The sequence below is a fragment of the Phaseolus vulgaris genome, chromosome 3 (genome assembly GCF_000499845.2).
Source record: "Phaseolus vulgaris cultivar G19833 chromosome 3, P. vulgaris v2.0, whole genome shotgun sequence".
NCBI lineage: Eukaryota > Viridiplantae > Streptophyta > Magnoliopsida > Fabales > Fabaceae > Phaseolus > Phaseolus vulgaris.
This window is the reverse complement of record NC_023757.2, coordinates 44,594,942-44,613,926: the sequence shown is the minus strand read 5'-3', so window position 1 is coordinate 44,613,926 and position 18,985 is coordinate 44,594,942. Positions and strand designations below refer to the sequence as shown.

General features: G+C 30.3%; 5 protein-coding genes across 6 annotated transcripts in view; all 5 read left to right on the top strand.

Annotated features, from left to right (window-relative positions):
* Positions 1-709: 709 nt before the first annotated feature.
* LOC137805948 (protein DJ-1 homolog B-like) lies at positions 710-2,005 on the top strand. The gene is given in 5 exon segments (XM_068605823.1): positions 710-841; positions 1,027-1,179; positions 1,259-1,368; positions 1,370-1,397; positions 1,757-2,005. Coding segments are annotated over 5 exon segments (576 nt in total). The 5' UTR covers positions 710-763; the 3' UTR covers positions 1,964-2,005.
* Positions 2,006-2,230: 225 nt separating this feature from the next.
* On the top strand, positions 2,231-3,661 carry LOC137808046 (multiple organellar RNA editing factor 8, chloroplastic/mitochondrial-like). Its single transcript, XM_068608944.1, has 5 exons — positions 2,231-2,679; positions 2,812-2,858; positions 3,028-3,143; positions 3,232-3,297; positions 3,525-3,661. Exons 1-2 carry the CDS (start codon positions 2,297-2,299, stop codon positions 2,825-2,827), a joined length of 399 nt encoding a protein of 132 aa, XP_068465045.1. The 5' UTR covers positions 2,231-2,296; the 3' UTR covers positions 2,828-2,858; positions 3,028-3,143; positions 3,232-3,297; positions 3,525-3,661.
* Positions 2,782-18,985, top strand: part of LOC137808044 (acid beta-fructofuranosidase) — a 33,817-nt gene continuing 17,613 nt past the window's right edge. For both annotated transcript variants that reach the window (XM_068608942.1, XM_068608941.1), the window contains exon 1: positions 2,782-2,874. The gene's annotated coding sequence lies outside the window, so the exon portion shown is untranslated. The remainder of the gene's footprint in view (positions 2,875-18,985) is intronic.
* On the top strand, positions 3,059-3,745 carry LOC137805663 (multiple organellar RNA editing factor 8, chloroplastic/mitochondrial-like). The gene is made up of 3 exons (XM_068605603.1): positions 3,059-3,109; positions 3,210-3,331; positions 3,544-3,745. The coding sequence occupies exons 1-3, from the start codon at positions 3,059-3,061 to the stop codon at positions 3,743-3,745; spliced, it is 375 nt and encodes a 124-aa protein (XP_068461704.1).
* On the top strand, positions 9,081-13,496 carry LOC137808045 (uncharacterized). Its single transcript, XM_068608943.1, has 12 exons — positions 9,081-9,403; positions 9,508-9,586; positions 9,679-9,754; positions 9,851-9,934; positions 10,043-10,147; positions 10,600-10,680; positions 10,776-10,840; positions 11,645-11,714; positions 11,812-11,889; positions 12,201-12,298; positions 12,403-12,538; positions 13,073-13,496. Exons 1-12 carry the CDS (start codon positions 9,220-9,222, stop codon positions 13,217-13,219), a joined length of 1,203 nt encoding a protein of 400 aa, XP_068465044.1. The 5' UTR covers positions 9,081-9,219; the 3' UTR covers positions 13,220-13,496.

The following is an 18,985-nucleotide window of genomic DNA, read 5'->3' as shown; positions in this document are numbered from 1 at the left end:
TAGTAAAAAATTAAAGTTGTGTAGTGTATTAAGTTATTAAGTTAGGAATAATTCCATTTTATTTATAAAAAAGTTCATTAATTAGACTTAATGTCAATCACTATACTTAATTATTTTACATATTATTTTTTAAAAGGTAACTATTACAGCAACGTGTTAAAGTTCCAAGGGCTTAAAAACTTTTAAAAATTATCAATGGAGACTACCCTTTTTTTATTAAAAAATGTTAATTACTTTGTCACTGAAAAACCAAAAGTGAATATTTTTCATATGTGGTAACATGTTTATTTTTAACCTGAAACAAATTAAATCTCACTTAAACTCAATAAAATTCTTCTAAACACCAAATTGACTTCTAATAAAAAAAATATCAAATGATATAGAGTAAACTTTATGGTCAGACATTACTCTTCCTTCAACCTCTTATTATTGAACTAAATATTGAGAAACAACATATGATGTTTGTGCTACATTGTTGAACTCTAACAGTAAAGACTTCGTAAGAGAGCTCACCCTCTGGGCCCTCTTCCTTCCTGGGGTGGAACCAAATAAAGAAAAAACAAATTTTATCACATGTAAGATAAGTTTATTGGTAATGTATGAGTCTAGTGTTGCACATGGGTGCATTGAGCCTTCTACTGCTGAATTTTTTACAATAAAAGTGCTATTTTTTAATGCTTTGTTATATCAGATCCTTGCTATATATGAAGTAAATTATTTTCCTTTCTCTCATCAGGTTTGTGTGTAATTGAACGTTCAGGTCATGCGTTCCAATCATGATGATGAACATACTTTCAAGGAGTTTAACCCAGTGCAGTGGACATTTGACAATCCACCCCGGGTGAGGTTTTGACATTTTTGCTGCAGAATTTCTGTGCATTAAAAAGAGTATCTCTGAAAGGAAGCTGGACTATCATTATTTAGAATTTCTTTGGAAGGAGTGTATATCACTGTTCAAAGATAAATTTTGTCATTGGATTTGTAACTTTTACATGCATTGTTATTTGCACTTTGTCTTCTTTTCAGATTCTTGTACCAATTGCTAATGGTTCAGAGGAAATGGAAGCTGTGATCATCATTGATATGCTGCGAAGAGCAAAGGCAAATGTTGTGGTTGCTTCTGTTGAGGATAAACTTGACGAAGCAGCCAAACTTTCATATGACCTTATTGTGTTACCTGTAAGGTGGCTTCTTATTTTTGTCGAAGTATTGAATTAGTACATAACATTTAGTTTGCGATATATTCAATTTTCTACAGGGTGGACTTGGTGGTGCACAAACATTTCCCAACTCAGAAACCTTGGTGAATTTGCTGAAAAAACAAAGAGAATCAAACAAATATTATGGAGCAATTTGTGCATCCCCGGCCTGTCTTGGAGCCCCATGGTTTGCTTAAGGTATTTGTTTTCTGGGTCAGTCTGTGATCATAAGCATGATTCAGTAAAATGACAATAATATACGTGCAATTCTCTTAGTTGCATTTGGTTTGGTTTTCCGTAATTAACTTGGCCACTTGGCCTGCAACAATCAGCAAGGTTTAGAAAGGCATGCATGACAAGCTGCACATAATGTTCAAGTGCATTGAGACACTCTGTGTTGCTAATTCCCCTACGGAGTCTTCATTCTAATTATTTTGTGGTGTTATAAAATGCTTGCTTGGCCTAAATATTTCTTTAAACTTTATTTCCAATCTATGCTTTTCCGATTGCACCATGGTGTTAATTTGAGACATGGTTCTTTATTTTCTTCAATACAGGGTAAAAAGGCCACTGCCTTTCCTGCAATGTGCAACAAGTTATCTGATCAGAGTGAAGTAGAAAATAGGGTGGTAGTTGATGGGAATCTCATTACCAGTAGAGGCCCAGGAACCTCCATTGAGTTTGCATTAGCTATTGTGGAGAAGCTGTTAGGACGCAAGTTAGCCCTAGAACTTGCAAAGGCAGTAGTGTTCGGGCGCCCGTAGGATTTTTGAATGCCAAGTTTTTTGTACCGATGCATTATTATATATTTGTGTTGATTATTTGTCGTTGGCTTGTACGCAAGATAAGTGGTTGTTGGTAACTTTGATTACTCTTTGATAGTTGCTTTTCATATGTTGTGGAATCTAAATTACTTAAAAGAAAAAATATATTTTGACAACCCTTAGATCAACCCTCTCACTCCACACTTAACCCGCGCCAATTACGAATTATGGGGAGCCGAGTGTCTCACGGGCCGAGATAAACACAGAAACCCTAAACCCTTTTCATTTCTCTTCTCTTCTTCTCAAACCCTAAACCTACCAATCTTTCCAACCATGGCCACTCAGATCATCTATCGAGTCTTCCCCAAAACCCTAACCCTAGTGCCCTTCCACTCCCGCTCCCTCACCTCCCCTCCTCCCTCCTCTCTCTCCGCCCTCTCCTTCCTCCGCCGCATCTCCGTCGCCGCCAATCCCTCTCTCTGCCGCCTCCTCCTTCCCACCACCCCCTCCCTCCGCGCCCTATGCACACGCGCCACCACCTCTTCCCTCAACGACCCCAACCCTAACTTGTCCAACCGTCCCCCCAAAGAAACCATGGAGTTCGATGTATTCGAATTCAAACACTGGCTCGTCGTCATCAAGAAGCCTGAAGATTACTCAACTCGCGACGAAATCATCAATTTTTACATCAAAACCTTGTCCAAGGTTCTCGGAAGGTAACAACAACAGCACCAATAATCCCTCTTGTTCCTTATTTCTGTTTTATCTGTATTTTATGTGTTTTACTACTCGGTGCAAATTTTTATTACATTGGATTGTCTTTTTTTTTTTTTTTTTTTGATCGGCAGGATTGTCCTAATATAATATGAAGAAAAAAAAGGTACCTCTTTGCTTGGTGAGTATGATAAATAGCTTGATTTAAGTTTTTATTTTTTTATAATTAACAGAATGAGTATTTTTATGATAATATGAATATTTTCTTAATATTAATAAGGTGATGAGGTTGAAGATATGCATTTCGTACGTGGTTTCTTGTTTTTGGGCTGACTATTTCGAGTGTTTAGTTTTGATTTTTATAGTGAAGAGGAAGCTAGGATGAAGATATATTCGGTTTCCACCAGTGATTATTTTGCGTTTGGGCCGCTTGTAATAACAAAATATTTTCCTTTCAAGATTGAAGGTATATGTGGTTTTGAACCTTCAGGGTTTTGTTTGTATTTTATGCTGGTGGGGATTTCTTATACAGGGTTCTGTATTTGGTATTGCAGAATTGCCTGGAGTTCGGTACGTGCTTCCTGATTCGTATTTGAAGGTTAAGGAAAAGGATTATGGAGGTAAACTCTGTTGTTCTGTTGTCTGCCTCTTTGTGTGCATTTGATTTGATGTTTGAATTATGGTTGTTGTGCCTTTAGTTCCATGAACGTTTTTTTATAACATAAGCGTAGCGTGGCATGTTATGACTGTTAGGATGTTTCATAGTGGTTTATGATTTAAATTCCTGCCTCGGAGCCACAAATGCCATAACCATGCACTCTGTGAACTTTTTTCTTTTCCCGATCAGGTGAGCCCTTTGAGTGAAGGAAGAATGTTGTGAACAGAGACATGCAGGGTAGGCCTCCTATTCCAAATCCTGGTCCTGTTTCCAGTGATGCTCCGCCAAGCAATGCAGGTGGATATGTCCCTCCCGGCAACCAAGGTGGATGCGCCCCACCAAATGCAGGTGGATATGCTCCTTCCAATGCTGAACGTGGTTACCCTCTTCCTCCTAACATGGGTGGTTAAATAATGGTTTGGGGTGAAATAGTAGAAGATAAGTTTTTAGATATTGAGCTACAAGATGTACACTCAAGTGATATGATATATATTTTAAACAAGAGCTAGTAGTTTGAAGGACAAAGAAATTGAGGTTGAACAACTCCTTCTCCTCTAAATAACAACTTGGTTACTTAAGTGATAACTTAGTCATTCAAGTGAGTTGTGACCTCATAGGTTCCTAAAACATGTGAGACCATGCAACTATTTTTTAATGCTTAAGAGATAGTAAAGTTGTGTACCTTATGCTCATGAAACTTGATGTACTAATGAAACAAGTGTATCAATCAAGCATTGTAAGGACACTCAAGCAATTAGTGCTTAAGTGTAGAAAAGATATTTGAGCGAGGAAGAGGTTTAATTCTACTATTTGGATGTCACACTCAAGTAATGTGAGACCATTAAAGGAAGAGAGTTCTTTTTTAGTTTATAGGAAACAAAAATTCAAGTGAGAAGAACTCTCTCAAACAACACTTAGTTGTAATAATGGTGATGGTCATATTTAATATGATCATTGGTGTGATATGTATATGTATATGCAACAAGATCGTCATAAATTGCAACTGTTTCCTCAAAGTGTACTCTCATCATAATATCTTTTCGAATTTATACCGAACACGGTTACTTTTTCAGTGTAAAAGTACATCAATACAGTGATCCTAAACCGTATTTTTAATTAATTTTAATGAAAAATTTATTATAAATTACTATATCATTTAATTTCTGTAATATAAAAAAAATTATATAAATCAAACAACATGTAAATATAAACAAACAAAATAAACAATAACGTAAAATTAATAAACTATCATAACAAATATAACTATACAAATATTCAAATTTCATATATTTATGTCAAATGTATAAAAAAAAAACCTAAAAATTTAAAAATTTTATTTCATTTATGTCTAAATTTTTACTATTTATTTTAATTACTATATCATTTTGTATAATGTTTTTAATTATAACATTAACAATTTATGTCAAATAAAATTAAAAAACCCTAAACATTAGAAATTATTATTTTTCATTCTGTCAAAATTTTATTTATAAATAAAAAATTCATTTTTTTAAAAAAAATTCAAATTTAAAAAAATAAAAGTCAAAATCATATTTCTACTCTAAACTTTTACTGCTTTTCTTAATTACTACAACATTTTTATAATATTTTTAATTATAACATTAATAAATTATGTTAAATCTACAAAAATGAAAACCCTAAATATTATAAATTTTGAATTCCATTCTCTCAAAAATATTTTTTTTTAAATATTTTTTATAAACAATTCAATTTTAAATAAATAATTACTTTCTACATTTATTATTAAAATATCATATTTCTTCTCAAAAGTTTTACTGGTTTTTTTAATTAATAAAATATTTTTTATAAAGTTTTTAATTATAACATTAACAATTTATGTAAGATAAAAAAAAACCCTACAAATTACAAATTTCTATTTCCACTTGTAAAAATATTCATTTTAAATAAATAAATTTTTTTCTTATAAACAATTAAACCTTATAACAAAAATTACTAAAACATTCCTTTTTAATGTTTTTCATGATAACATTAATAATTTATGTGAAATCTAAAAAAATATTAACTAAACATTATCAAATTTTGTTTCCATTCTGTAAAAATATTATTTACAAATAAAAAACTATTTCTTATAAACAATTTAATTTTTAAAAATTAATAACTATCTACATTTATTATTACAAATTCAAGTTTCTTCTCTAAACTTTTTCTGCCTCTTTAAATTACTATAACATTTTTTATAACATTTAATTCTAACATCAATAATTTATGTAAAATAAAAAATAACCCTACATAATACAAATATTTATTTTAAATAAATAAATTTATTCTCTTATAAACAATTAATTTTTTTTTAAATAACTATGTACATTTATTATTAAAAATATAAACAATATTTATCTAAACTTTTTCAGTTTTCTTTAATTACTACAACATTTTTTTAATTGTTTTAATTATAACATTAATTTATGTTAAATATAAAAAAAAAACCTAAACTTTACAAATTTCTATTTCTATTATGTAAATCATTAATTTTATACAAATAAATATTTTTCTTAAATGTTAAAAAATAAATAACTATATACAAAAATTAAAAAATAAATCAAATAAAGGAATTAGAAACAACATTAATTTTCTAACTCATTAACATAATTAACTAAACTAAACCCTAAACAAATTATATTACAAAACAATAATCATCCAAAAAAAAATATAAAGCAAAAATTAAAAACAAAAAAGTTAACATAAAAAATTTAAAAACCTGAAGAACAGAACAATAGGGACGAAGAACACACCAGGAGAGTGCCTGAAAATTAAGCAACCCAAAAAATTTCACAAAACTCACAAAAAATTAGAACATAATCGATTATCCCATCAGTTACAAACAAAGGATAATCGATTATCCAAAAAAATCAAACATAACCGATTATTGAACAAGGCAAAAAACAGGCTTATTCGATTATCAAAAGCCATAATCGATTATCACCATTTATGAACGCTTAAGATAATCGATCATGTCTTGAATTTTTAACACATAATCGATTATTTTGGCTTTGCATAATCGATTATCAACTCCATAATCAACTATGTGGCTAGTGCTTTTTCAGCCATAATCGATTTAGCACCATTGAAGCAAAGGCATATGCTCACCTAAGATGAACCAAGCACAACGTTAGTGAACCCCTACCACACACTCTGATGCCTTACTAATCTCTCCAACCCTAGTAGAACTCAATACATATGAGGACAAGCTTCGGTTTCTTTGACCAGTGAAACAACCATGCATGGTTTTATATACTGAACAACCAACTTAATGCACACCTACTCCTCACCCATTGCATTCATAGCTTTCAGAGCCTTCAATGGTCAAACGATTCCTGAGCCAAGTCAGGAATCTCACGCTTTGATGTGGCATGCATGCAGGGGGCAATGGTTTGTCCTGGAATGGAGAGGAGAAAAGCAAGGGCACAAGGGTAACTTCCTAGCTGTGATGTGGCACTCGCTCTAATGATCCCTACTTTCTCTTCATCTTGGAGAAGAGCCTAAACCCACTCCACTTTCTCCGCAGTTCCTCCCTCACCCGCATTGAACGCTGGAAGCAAACGGGGTGGTACTGAGACTTTTTTCGTCGACAACAGTGCCACCCCCAGAACCAAACATGGCCTTAATGTGTGTTTGGATTGGGGAATGGATGTGTGAGGATTTGAGGGAGTGAATGTGTGAGGATGTGAGAAGAAACAACTTTATCCTTGCCTATTAAATTTTTTTAATAATGAAATGAGTTATTTTTGTTTAAAAATAAACAACTTTCAATATTTTGTAAATTTAAAAATTAAAATTTAAAAATAAATATATATTAAATATAAATAGATATAATTTAAAAATTATAATTAGAAAAAAAATGTATTCAACAAATTAAATAAAAATAAAACTTAAAATAATTTCTTAAAATATTAAACATGCATTATAAAATTAGAAAATAAATTAGATCTTATATAAATAAAAGATAATATTTTTTATTATTAAAAACCATATAGTAATAAAAAATAAAAAAATATAAGGTAATTAACAATAGAAAATAATTTCATAAAAAACTATCATCAAATAAATCACAAACTCATAAACATAATAATTATAAAAAAAATATTATAAACACAGCAAAAAATTAAATAAAAAGATAACTTCAAATAATTTTTTAAAATATTAAATATATACTATAAAATTAGAAAAAAAAATCACATCTTATATAAATAAAAAATTCTGTTTTTTAATATTAATGAGGATAAAATCGGAAATAACACATGCTGATGTGACTTTCCCTCTACATCTTTTCATCTTGAGAGGAGATGATATTTACTGTTCACAGATATATTCTTTCCTCCTCTTCCGTGCAAAACCCTGTATCCAAACCATTGATATCCTCACACTTCTTTCCTTACAAACCGTACATTCATGAAAGCAAACAAAACCTTATATTTCAAAATTGTACAATTAATTAATATTTTTTAAAACAAACTAGTTTATGATATTTTAGTATATGTTTGTTGTAGATTTAGGTATAAAGTTTGTATATGTCTTAATGTAGGATCATGTCTCTTACTAATAACAATAGAAGTTGGATAACTTAAGAATTTATTTAGTGTTTGAAACCTAAGAATAAACAAATATCAATTAATATATTTTAGTATAAAAATATATTAATATAAATATTAAAGTAACATGTAAATGTTAAACATTAAAATATTTTCTGGACGAAGGTGTCTTCTCGGATAATGAGTGAATTTTTTAAAAAAAGTGTGGGTAATCATAATTAGAATAATTATTTCTTATCATAATATTTTCTTCCTAAGAAGATTCACTCAACAAGGTACAAGAATAAATAAGATTCAGCCAATATGTGCTTGAACTTGAGGTTTCACAATAATATTAAATGCCATGTTATTTTTCTTAGTGAGACATTTTATTATTGAGCAAAAGTTCAATTTATGAACTAACAAAAAGACAAATTTATGATTATGCTGTACATTTACTGATGGGTGATAGAAAGAAACATTGAAAAGCATATCTTGGACGTCAAGGATTCAAGAGAGTTTCCATCTTCTTGCTTATAGTTTTTTTAATATTTGTTCTTTTCACCAAAGACCCTATACTAGTTAATCATTCATTTCATTGAGATTAAATGTAATAAATGTTTTCTATACATAGTTTCTCTATATCTAGAAGTATGAACATTTGACACTCATCTATATCTAGAAGTAACCTGCTTACAAATAACTAATTTAGAAGACTGTCTTTAAAGTTAAAGTGGCTCATTAGTAATTAAAGGTGAAATTATTTGAATGTCTGGACTTGACATATAATATGTATACTATATCAGATTTGAATATAAAAACTAAGAAAAAAAATATAGTTAAAATTATCGATATCTATTTGGTATACATGACGAAATACGAACATAAATAACAAATGAAAAAAAATAATATGAGGAATATAACAATAATTACGTTGCACTGTCTTATTCTGTTAAACATTTGATAACGTGACTGTTTGAAAAACAAAGGAAAATTGTGCGGGATAATTTATCTGAGCAATTATATTTTGCAATTAAGAAAGAAAGAGAAAAATAATATAATACAAAACAAGATTAAAACATAAGTTTAATTAAAGTCAACTTACAATTTCATTACTACAAATTAAACTAAATAGAAATGAATAATGCAAATGGGGAGTTGCTTAAAAACTGTTAGAAAGTTATGTAACAGAGAGAGAAAAAATAGAAATCTGACATCACTGTGTCCAAAATTAGAGAGGTGAATGTGGTTTTGGATTTGGATCTGGTCTATTACTGTGAGTTATTAATTCAGAAGTGGTAACGGAGCTTAGAGTCTTAACCTCTAATCTCAAAATGTCACTCACTTTGCAAACTCCGTCCTCTACAACGCTCTCTCCTGCAACATCCATTCACTCAACAACAACAAGATCCACTTTCTCCTTCTCGCCTCGTTCCACGCTTTCCCCAAAAACCCTCCATTTCAATTACCACAGGTCCCTCCCTCGAACTCGCGCTTCTGCTTCCTCTATCAATATCGGTAATTCATAATTTCACCATATTATATACATTAGTAGTTATGCTATCTTCATTCCTTCATTTCGCGCTTTCCTTTTCTCTCCAATGTCGCAATTTATGTTGCAGCTTCCACCACTGAACTCGATGCTGTGTCCGCCTTCAGCGAGATCGTCCCCGACACCGTCGTTTTCGATGATTTCGAAAAGTAACGTCGATTTATTCTCTCTGCTTTTTTCCTATGGAATTTCAATGAGTTTTGATGTGATGGTTAATTAATGAGCGTATACGCTGCTGCAGATTTCCTCCAACTGCTGCTACTGTCAGTTCATCACTTCTCTTGGGGATATGTGGCCTTCCAGACACCATTTTTAGGGTAACACGTGCATTTCAATCTTAGGAAATCCTAACCAGTGCACTTTGATCTGAGTCTGACTTAACGAGTTACGCATTTTTATTATTATTATTATAGAATGCTGTGGAGATGGCTTTGGCTGATTCTGAGTGTTATGGAATTCAAAATCCTAATGCGCGATTGTCTTGTTTTGTCAGCAAGGTATTTGTTTCTGTTTTTCATTTTAATTTGATTTAATGATAACTGGTGATGCTCATTTGAGTCTAATCTATCTGTGGTTGTTTTGCGGATTTTATCCTGAAACTGTAGGCTTTTGCGAATGTGGGTAGCGACTTGGCAAAGCTTGTCCCTGGCCGTGTTTCAACAGAAGTGGATGCGCGGCTTGCTTATGATACACACGCCATTATCAGGAAGGTATTTTACATGTTTCATAACTACTTATTATGTTAAAATTTTATTACTTTGTTGAATAATACACTTGTAGTTTCAGTGCTTCTTTCTCAGGTACCAATCATAGGTCTTGTAATTTCTCAGGATTACATAGTTCTTATTAAGTTGTCTATACTAGTCATGAGTAAGAGCTATAAACAGTTTCGATGTTGGCTCCAGATGTAGGAAAACAATTGTTTTAGTTGATTGCCACATCATTCTGATATATGCAATGACCAATCTAAGGAGATAGGTGTTTCTCTCTGACTCTCTTTTCCTTTTCTCTCTATAAATTCTAAGCTGAGAGTGGCTGCTAGGCTGTTTAAAAACAAGGTTCACGTTTTGTGAGTCCTTGTCGCTCTGTACAGTTACAATGACAAAATACACATATTTTGTGAGTTGGTGAAATCTAATGCTACTGTTATCAAATTTTACAGGTGCATGACTTGTTAAAGTTGTACAATATTAGCAATGTACCTCCGCAACGTCTGTTGTTTAAAATTCCTTCAACTTGGCAAGTGAGTAATCTGAAAAATAGAATTGCAGTGCCAGCTGAATCCAGATATACTGATGCTTTATTCATGTACTGGTGGCTTGGTTACTTTTTATTTAGGGAATAGAAGCTGCAAGGTTGCTGGAATCTGAAGGCATACAAACACATTTGACCTTTGTCTACAGGTAGTTTAGTTGAATATTTTGCAAAAAACTCTCGAGGTTAATACAAAAACGATGCCATATTAGTATATTGCTTAAAAGGCTTGGATCTTTAATTATGTGCAGTACACCAGTTTTTCTGTTTTGAATTCTCTTAATACATTGCAATGTTATGTCTAAACCTCAGGAATCTTACAATGGTATATTTTGTTTTGTTCCATTATAAGAAAAAAATATTTAGCACACATTACCTTTTGGTAGCTATATCCATAAAGAATTTTATTCAACTGAAAAATAAAAGCCATCTTTCCATGAAAACAGATATTTTATGTGTTGGAAAAAAAATACTGAAGCTTCATTACTACAATTTCTTGATGTCAATTTTGAATTGCTTAAAATATTAGCAAGTCTGTTTATGGTTTTTTTCTTGACCATTATCTTTTAATATTTTATGTGGGTGGGGGAAAACTATCCTAAACAACATGCTCAATTTAACTCATTGTTTGTCGGAAGTACAAACGTTGCTCTTTTTTTACTCTGGACCGCCAATTTGAATATCAGATAGCTAATGCTATGAAGCATGGCATCATGCTCTCTTATTAGAATTTTTGTGAAATGTTCTGCGTTTTGTTACATCAAAAGAAAAAGGAATTATTTGCTTTTATGAAAATTACATGTATGGAACTTATGTGAAATTTTTTCCCTAATGAAAATTCAAAGATCTAAGTTTGTAACCTTTGATCTAGTGGCTGTGTTATTCCGTTTGAATTGAGTTATTTTTATTTAATTTATTTTTAATCCTTTGATGGATTGGTTCTATTTCTTCAGTTTTGCTCAAGCCGCTGCTGCAGCTCAAGCTGGTGCGTCTGTTATTCAAATTTTTGTTGGTCGTACAAGGGTAATTTCTATCTTTTATTTGTGTCATAACTTCATAAGAGTGTTTAACAACAGGTTAAGGTTTTAGGGTATCCTATTTAAACTTCGTAATTTTTCAGGATTGGGCACGTAATCATTCTGGTGACAAAGAAATAGAATCTGCCCTGCTAAGAGGAGAGGATCCAGGGTTGGCATTGGTATGTTCTTCAATATTTTACTCTTTTGTTCGTTGCCTATTGCTCTATTCTTAGAATTAAATTTATGTTTGTTTTTGTGTTGTGAATACTAACTTATAGAGCTTTTTGTCAAATCAAAATTAACTTATAAAGCTCATGGTGAAAATGTAGAAATAGAGGTAATTTCTTTTTTCACAGTTGAAGTCAGTAATTTGGTAGGTATGACTTGTGGAAAATAGCTTGGCTCTTGCTGCAAGAATCAGATTTTTGCTAAAAGTAGTTATGATGATCACCAACAAAGCCTATGCTTGAAATCATTATTATTATTTCAGGTGACGAAAGCTTACAATTATATTCACAAATATGGGCATAAGTCAAAGTTGATGGCAGCAGCAGTTCGCAACAAGCAGGATCTATTTAGTCTTCTGGGGTATTCAAAGACTTCCTTTAAGTCAGATCCAATTTAATACCTGATTGGAGTTTTTTATTTGTATGATATACTATCAATTTATTTGCTTTTTCCTCCTTGTCTAGGGTTGACTATATCATCGCTCCTTTAAAGATATTGCAGACTCTCAAAGAATCTGTTGCTTCTCCTGATGAGAAGTACTCTTTTGTTAGGAGGTTATCCCCTCAGTCTGCTGCACAGTACAAATTTAGTGATGAAGAGGTATGGTTTCAGCTTCTAATGTCATTTGCTTTTCACCTTTACAAAGTAGCAATTCTTAGTTGAAACTGCAGAATTAAGTTGGTAGCAATGTATGTCCGCCCACCTTATAATTGCAAAAACATGATGGCATGCCCATTGCTTGTTTTTCAATCAAATGGAAAATAAAAAACCAATTAGATGAAGGGCAACATCAAACTGCATGTTGTTTGTTCTCTAATGTTATTTCAACCAGGTGTTAATTCTCCCTTCAAGAGGCTCAGGAAAATCGGAATCAGCCGACCCTAACTTTTGTCAGTTTATTGCTGTGAAAGTTTGATTTCTATCAGTGCCATTGACAATGTAATAGGAAATGTGAACGTTGACTGCCATCTATGGTGACTGGGTTAATGCTAAAATAACGCCCATTCCAGTGTCCTTTCTCACCTCAATCATCAGCCGGATATTTTAATAAAATCGCGTTTTTGTACTGAAGTTTGTTGTATTTGCTAATTAATCTGATTGCTATACTAATAAGTTTGCATGCTTTATATTCAGCTTGTTAAATGGGACCAACATAGCTTGGCAAATGCCATGGGGCCTGCAGCTGTGCAGCTTTTGGCTGCTGGACTGGATGGTAATGCTGATCAAGCAAAGCGGGTTGAAGATTTATTTGGGAAAATTTGGCCACCACCAAATGTATGATTTCACTTTTTTATGTCGCACGACAGTATTTTGCCTGAAGGAATAATCGTGAAGCGAACAGATGAAGGGAATATTCCGTTGTTTTTCTTTCCCTCTGACCTTTGAAGTCTTGAACACGCGGTTCCTAAATGCACTTTTTTTTTCAGTTTTGCAGTTGCATTTCATAGTATGATTTTTAGAGAGATATTATTATACTGTGTGTATCTTTGGTGTACACTTAAATTTCCGGAACTTTTATTCCGTTTTAATAGTAAATAAAACCGGATACTCCTACAAAGTAAGGCGCAAGAAACGTCCCTCTAAGTGTGCCCAAGATCTGACATTTTGCACATCGAAAATTTCTTACACTTCTTTTTATTCATGTAGGCTCTGATTGGATTAGGGAGGGAATGTGTGAGGATTTGAGGGAGTGGATATGTGAGGAAAGTGTGAAGAAAGTGAAAGGGTTTGGATTGGGGTATGTTAGGGTGGATGTGTGAGGAAAGTTTTTGGGAATTTGTGAGTGATGTGATGGTTATGAGGAAATTTTAATTTTTTTAAAAAGTGTGAAATGTTACTTTAGAGATTAACTCTTGCCTATTAAAAAAATTAATAATAAAATGAGTTGTTTTTGTTTTAAAATGAAAAATTTTCATACATTTCGTAGATTTAAAAATTATAATTAAAAAAATATATATGTTAAATGTAAATATGTATAATATAAAAACTATAATTAGAAAAAAAAAAATGTATTCAACAAATTAAATAAAAACAGATCTTCAAGTAATAAAATTGAAAAATAAATCAAATCTTATATAAATAAAAAGATATTATTTTTCAATATTAAAAACCCTCTAGAAATGAAAAATAAAAAATACCACAACAACAAAAATATAACGTAATTAACAATAAAAAAAAATTTCATAAAAAATTATTAAAATAAATTATAACTCATAAACATAATAACTATATATAGAAATATATTAATATAAACATAACAAAAAAAAAACAGAATTTCAAATAATTTCTTTAAATATTAAACATATACTATAAAATTAAAAATAAATCACATCTTATATAAATAAAAAATTTACTATTTTTTAATATTAAAAAACCTCACAATAAAGCAATCTAAAAAATACAACAGTAACAAAAATATAACTTAATTAACCATAGAAAAGGATTCCATAAAAAATAAGGATAAAAACGTATTAGTAGTATAATCCGATATAGTTCAATAATTAATTATTATTATTTTATTTTATTAAATATTTGTGTTAGTTAAATTTATTTAATAACTAATATTTATAATAAAGTGTAGTTTTTATTAATAAATTATGTAAAAATACGTGAAAATATATTAATTATATTTTCAGTTTCTAATGAATAATTTAAGTTAGAATAAAATTATTTTAAGTGATGGATTGTTTTTAGGGATTTTTTTAATTAAATAAATTAAATATTTAGTATAAAATAAAATGAAAAATGTTTAGTATAATCTTTTGGTGATGACCATGATCCAAGGTAATATTTTCAATTTTAATTAGATATAGTATATTCTTTTCTTTAAAAAAAAACTAAATCCAACCACATTTAATAAAATATCTGATTAGAACTTGAAAAATAGGTATCACCTTATCTACTCTAATAACTAATATATAAATGGAAGATTTTATTTAACTATATTTTTTTTACACTGATTTATAATCTTTTATAAAATAATAAACAAACTTAAAACTTATTTAAAATTTATTATGATTTGTTTCTTCATTTTAAATATTATATATATATATATATATTTTAAACATCGTAAAATAATTTTTTTTAAATACTAATACATTCAAATGAAGCATTGTGATACATTCAAATGAGAGTAAAATTGGAAATAAGGGATGCTGACATGGCTTTCCCTCTACATCTCTTCATTTTGAGGGGAGAAGATATTTGTTGGAGATCCTCCCACATCGACTAGAGATTAGAGCCTTTCATTGTATATAAGTGTGGGTGCAAACCTCAACCCTATGAGCCGGTTTTATGGGGTTGAGTTAGGCTTAAAGTCCACTTCTTAATATGGTATCAGAGCCATTTCGAGCCTATCCTAGCGAGTATTTGTTGGGCCTATCGTGTCACCCGCTATCGGGCCGCTATCGGACCACCCATAATATATAGTCCCACGCACGAGCTTCTATCTATCACTCTCGGCGTGAGGGGTGTGTTGGAGATCCCACATCGACTAGAGATTAGAGCCTTTCATTTGTATATAAGTGGGTGCAAACCTCAACCCTATGAGCCGGTTTTATGGGGTTGAGTTAGGCTTAAAGTCCACTTCTTAATAATATTTAATGTTCACAGGTATATCTTCTCCTTCAGTCTCCTGCACATTCCTTGATCCAAACCATGGATATCCACTCACATCTTTCCTCTTGAAAAGTACATCCATGGAAGCAAACAGGGAGTTAGTAATGAGTTTTTCAAAATTTTAATACATTCTGAAAAATTTACTTTACTTTTAAGTGAATGAGTGTTATGCTTTGTAATCCGGCTTGAGCAATGGCAATGGGCCACATTTAAGCTGGCTTTGTTGAATCATATAATTTTTTTTTTGTTACAACATTAAATGATTTCATTAGTAATCATAATCTATATTTAGATTTTATTATATGATTTAGAGGTTAAACCCTACTGAGTGAGTTCATTAAACATCGGTATGGGTGGATATGGACTAAGTTCGGATACCTTTTTATCTAAACTTGGTTTGTTTATGTTTTAGTTTTGTTCTTAGGCTTCAGTTGATTCTTTTTAAAGGTTTAACCCGAATTAAAAAACTTATTTAATTGCTTGTTTATGGTAATATTTAATACAAAAATCTGCTTAATAAATGTATATTTTCTTTTTTCATTTAGGTGATTAAGTCTTAATAAATATTTCGAATAAAAATACAATAAAAATATGCGAAAATAAATCTAACCTCAACAAGTATTAAAGAAAGATAATGATAAAATAAAAACAGAAAACAAACTATCATTAAAAATTCTCAAATGACATATCATAGAAAACTACTTTGACCTTGAATTTAGACATAAGAAAAAAAAAAGATAGATATAACTCTTACCTCGACTTGTTTTCATTTAATACACGACTCATTCAATCTCTCAATATTTTTTTCCCATTTTCATTAGTACAAAGTTAAATTGTAACATTTTGGTGAAAAAAAACCCTAATCGCTTGTCCTAATTATTTTAAAAATAATTCAGTAACTAATCCAATAAAGGAGTTTCGATAAACATTAAAAGGTAAAAAATAAAAAAAAGGAGGTGCTGTGCAAAGGAGAATTAGTTTAATTTTCCTTGAACATAATTATAAGAAAATAAACATAAATCTAGTAAAAATTAAAGGAAATGGATTATACAATGCATACAATAAATAAACCCAGTATGTACTGTAAAATAATGAAATGTAATACAAAAATAACAACCAGTTGCGAATGGCAAATGAGAATATACATGTTTAACTTAGTTTTGTCAGTTTTGTAAGCGAGTTTGAAAAAAAAAATCTGACAATTTTACTCTCAAACATGCTCTAAATAAAGTTTTTAATTCAACTAAAAATTGATATTCTTTTTTAATAAATTCCAAATGTCTAAGGATGCACTTAAAACATAACTTAAAGCTTGCTTATAGTTTAGACTAGAAAGGTGCAGCAGCAAGTAGAAAACAGAGAATAAATAAACAACTTTAATCAGTGTGGAGTAGTGCGTGAAACCATGGTGGAAGGGTTTAGCTTCCAAATTATGAATCAATCTATCTCCAGTTGTAGGGTCCCACTATAGTTGACCCTTTTTTACTCTCTTTAGTATTATTACTTTCAAACAAAATTGAAATTTCATATCTGTAAAATGATTTTATTTTTTAAAAAACTAAATAGTTAGATTCAGAATAAATAGGACATATTTTATATTTAGAATAATACAATAAAAAATTATTTTTAATAAAAAAAATAATTTAGTTAATTTTAATGATTGAAGTAATTGAATACATGTTTATTAAAAAATAATTAATATTAATATATAATTAACTTTTTTGTTAATATTCAATCAAAACTATGAGAATTTAAAATATATGTGAATAAAATTGAGATAATTATTAATATTAATGTTAATTTTCTCTTCAATAAATATATGTCATAATTAATAAGGATGGTATCTTTAATCACTTCAACTGTTGAGAGAGTTCAAATAAAATTAATAATTTAAATCAAAAGTTGTTGTACTAAAACTGTATTTTTTTATTATACTAAAAATGAAATACCTTAATATTTGTGGTATTACAATGATTATTTATTTATTTTTAAATGATAAATAAAAAATTATAATATAAAAGTATAATTTCGATTTTTTAAACACACAAACCATAGAATACGAAGTACAAATTTGTCTCTTTTTATAAACTCTAAGTTATGCATATAGAATATGACTTTCTTTTTTAAAAGATATAAGACTAGTGTTGTATTTGTGACCTACGTATTTTTTTTTTTAATATAAATGTAGATTCTTAGAAAACTTGATTTTAGGATCTACACAAAATCATAACTTTTTTAGTTTTATATCTATAAAATGATGCAATTTTAGGTTTAAATTAGAACTAAAAATATACATTTGTGATAAACTTTTAAGACTAAAAAATATTAATTATTATTGTGATTAAAATCAAAATGTGAAGATTAAAAATGTATTTTATCAAATTCTTTTTAAATGGTCTAATTGATTATATTTGATCTTTTTACGTTATATATATATATGAGATTTATATAAAATTATTACCTTGATTATTATCACCTGCAATATTATATACAATCAATCACATTGTAATGAAACCGCGTATCTTGTTATCTTTCAAGTTAGTCTTTTAGAAAAATTGTATTAAATATTTTTTTTATCAACTAGACAAAAATAAATGTGAACTACTTCAGGAATAGTCCACAACAGTCAAAATAACAACAACAACTCTTCACAAACCGTAAAAGAAACATCAACCCAACCAACCAATAGTCACTTGTTTTTAATAAAAAACATACAAACTAGAGGATCAAGACACCAATCAGAAAAGAAAAAACAAGCAGAAGGAATTTTGGAAGTAACCCAAGACCATACTTTCAGTTGAGCCAATGAGAAGATTTCAGAATGATCAATCACTCCTCCCTTGAAAATATGTTTATTCCTATGACGCCAAATTTCACTAACCAAAGCAATTCAAGTATACCCAAAAGCTAAGTTGACAGAAGCAGGAACGTCAATGAAGTTATAATGCAAAAAATGTGAAGCAAGTTCAAGAAGATCAACCGACTTCACCCTTACTCAATCATAACACAAGTTCCATACTAGCCAAACAACTCTACATTCAAATGACAAATGACTTGTAGTTTCCTCTTTCTCCCTACAAAAGCAACAAACCATGATATCCACCATAATCCCACGTCTTGCCACCAGATTGACCTTGGTAGCAATCTTGTTCACCAGGACCTTCCAAGCAGTAATGTGAGTTGAAGGCAAAGCCTTAATTTTCCAAAAAAAGTTATACAAACTCAAAGACTCCTCTTCTAACACGCCCTTTAAAAAACCATAAGTTGAGTTAACAGAATATTCAGCGCAATCACCATCCTTACAGACCCATTTATCTTCGAAATCCAAATAGGGGCTTGAAAGGTGAACAACCCCAAGAAGTTGAGAAACCAATTCCGATTCCCAAGAAAAAAGGCTCCTTCTTCAAGACAGATCCCACACCCAAACAT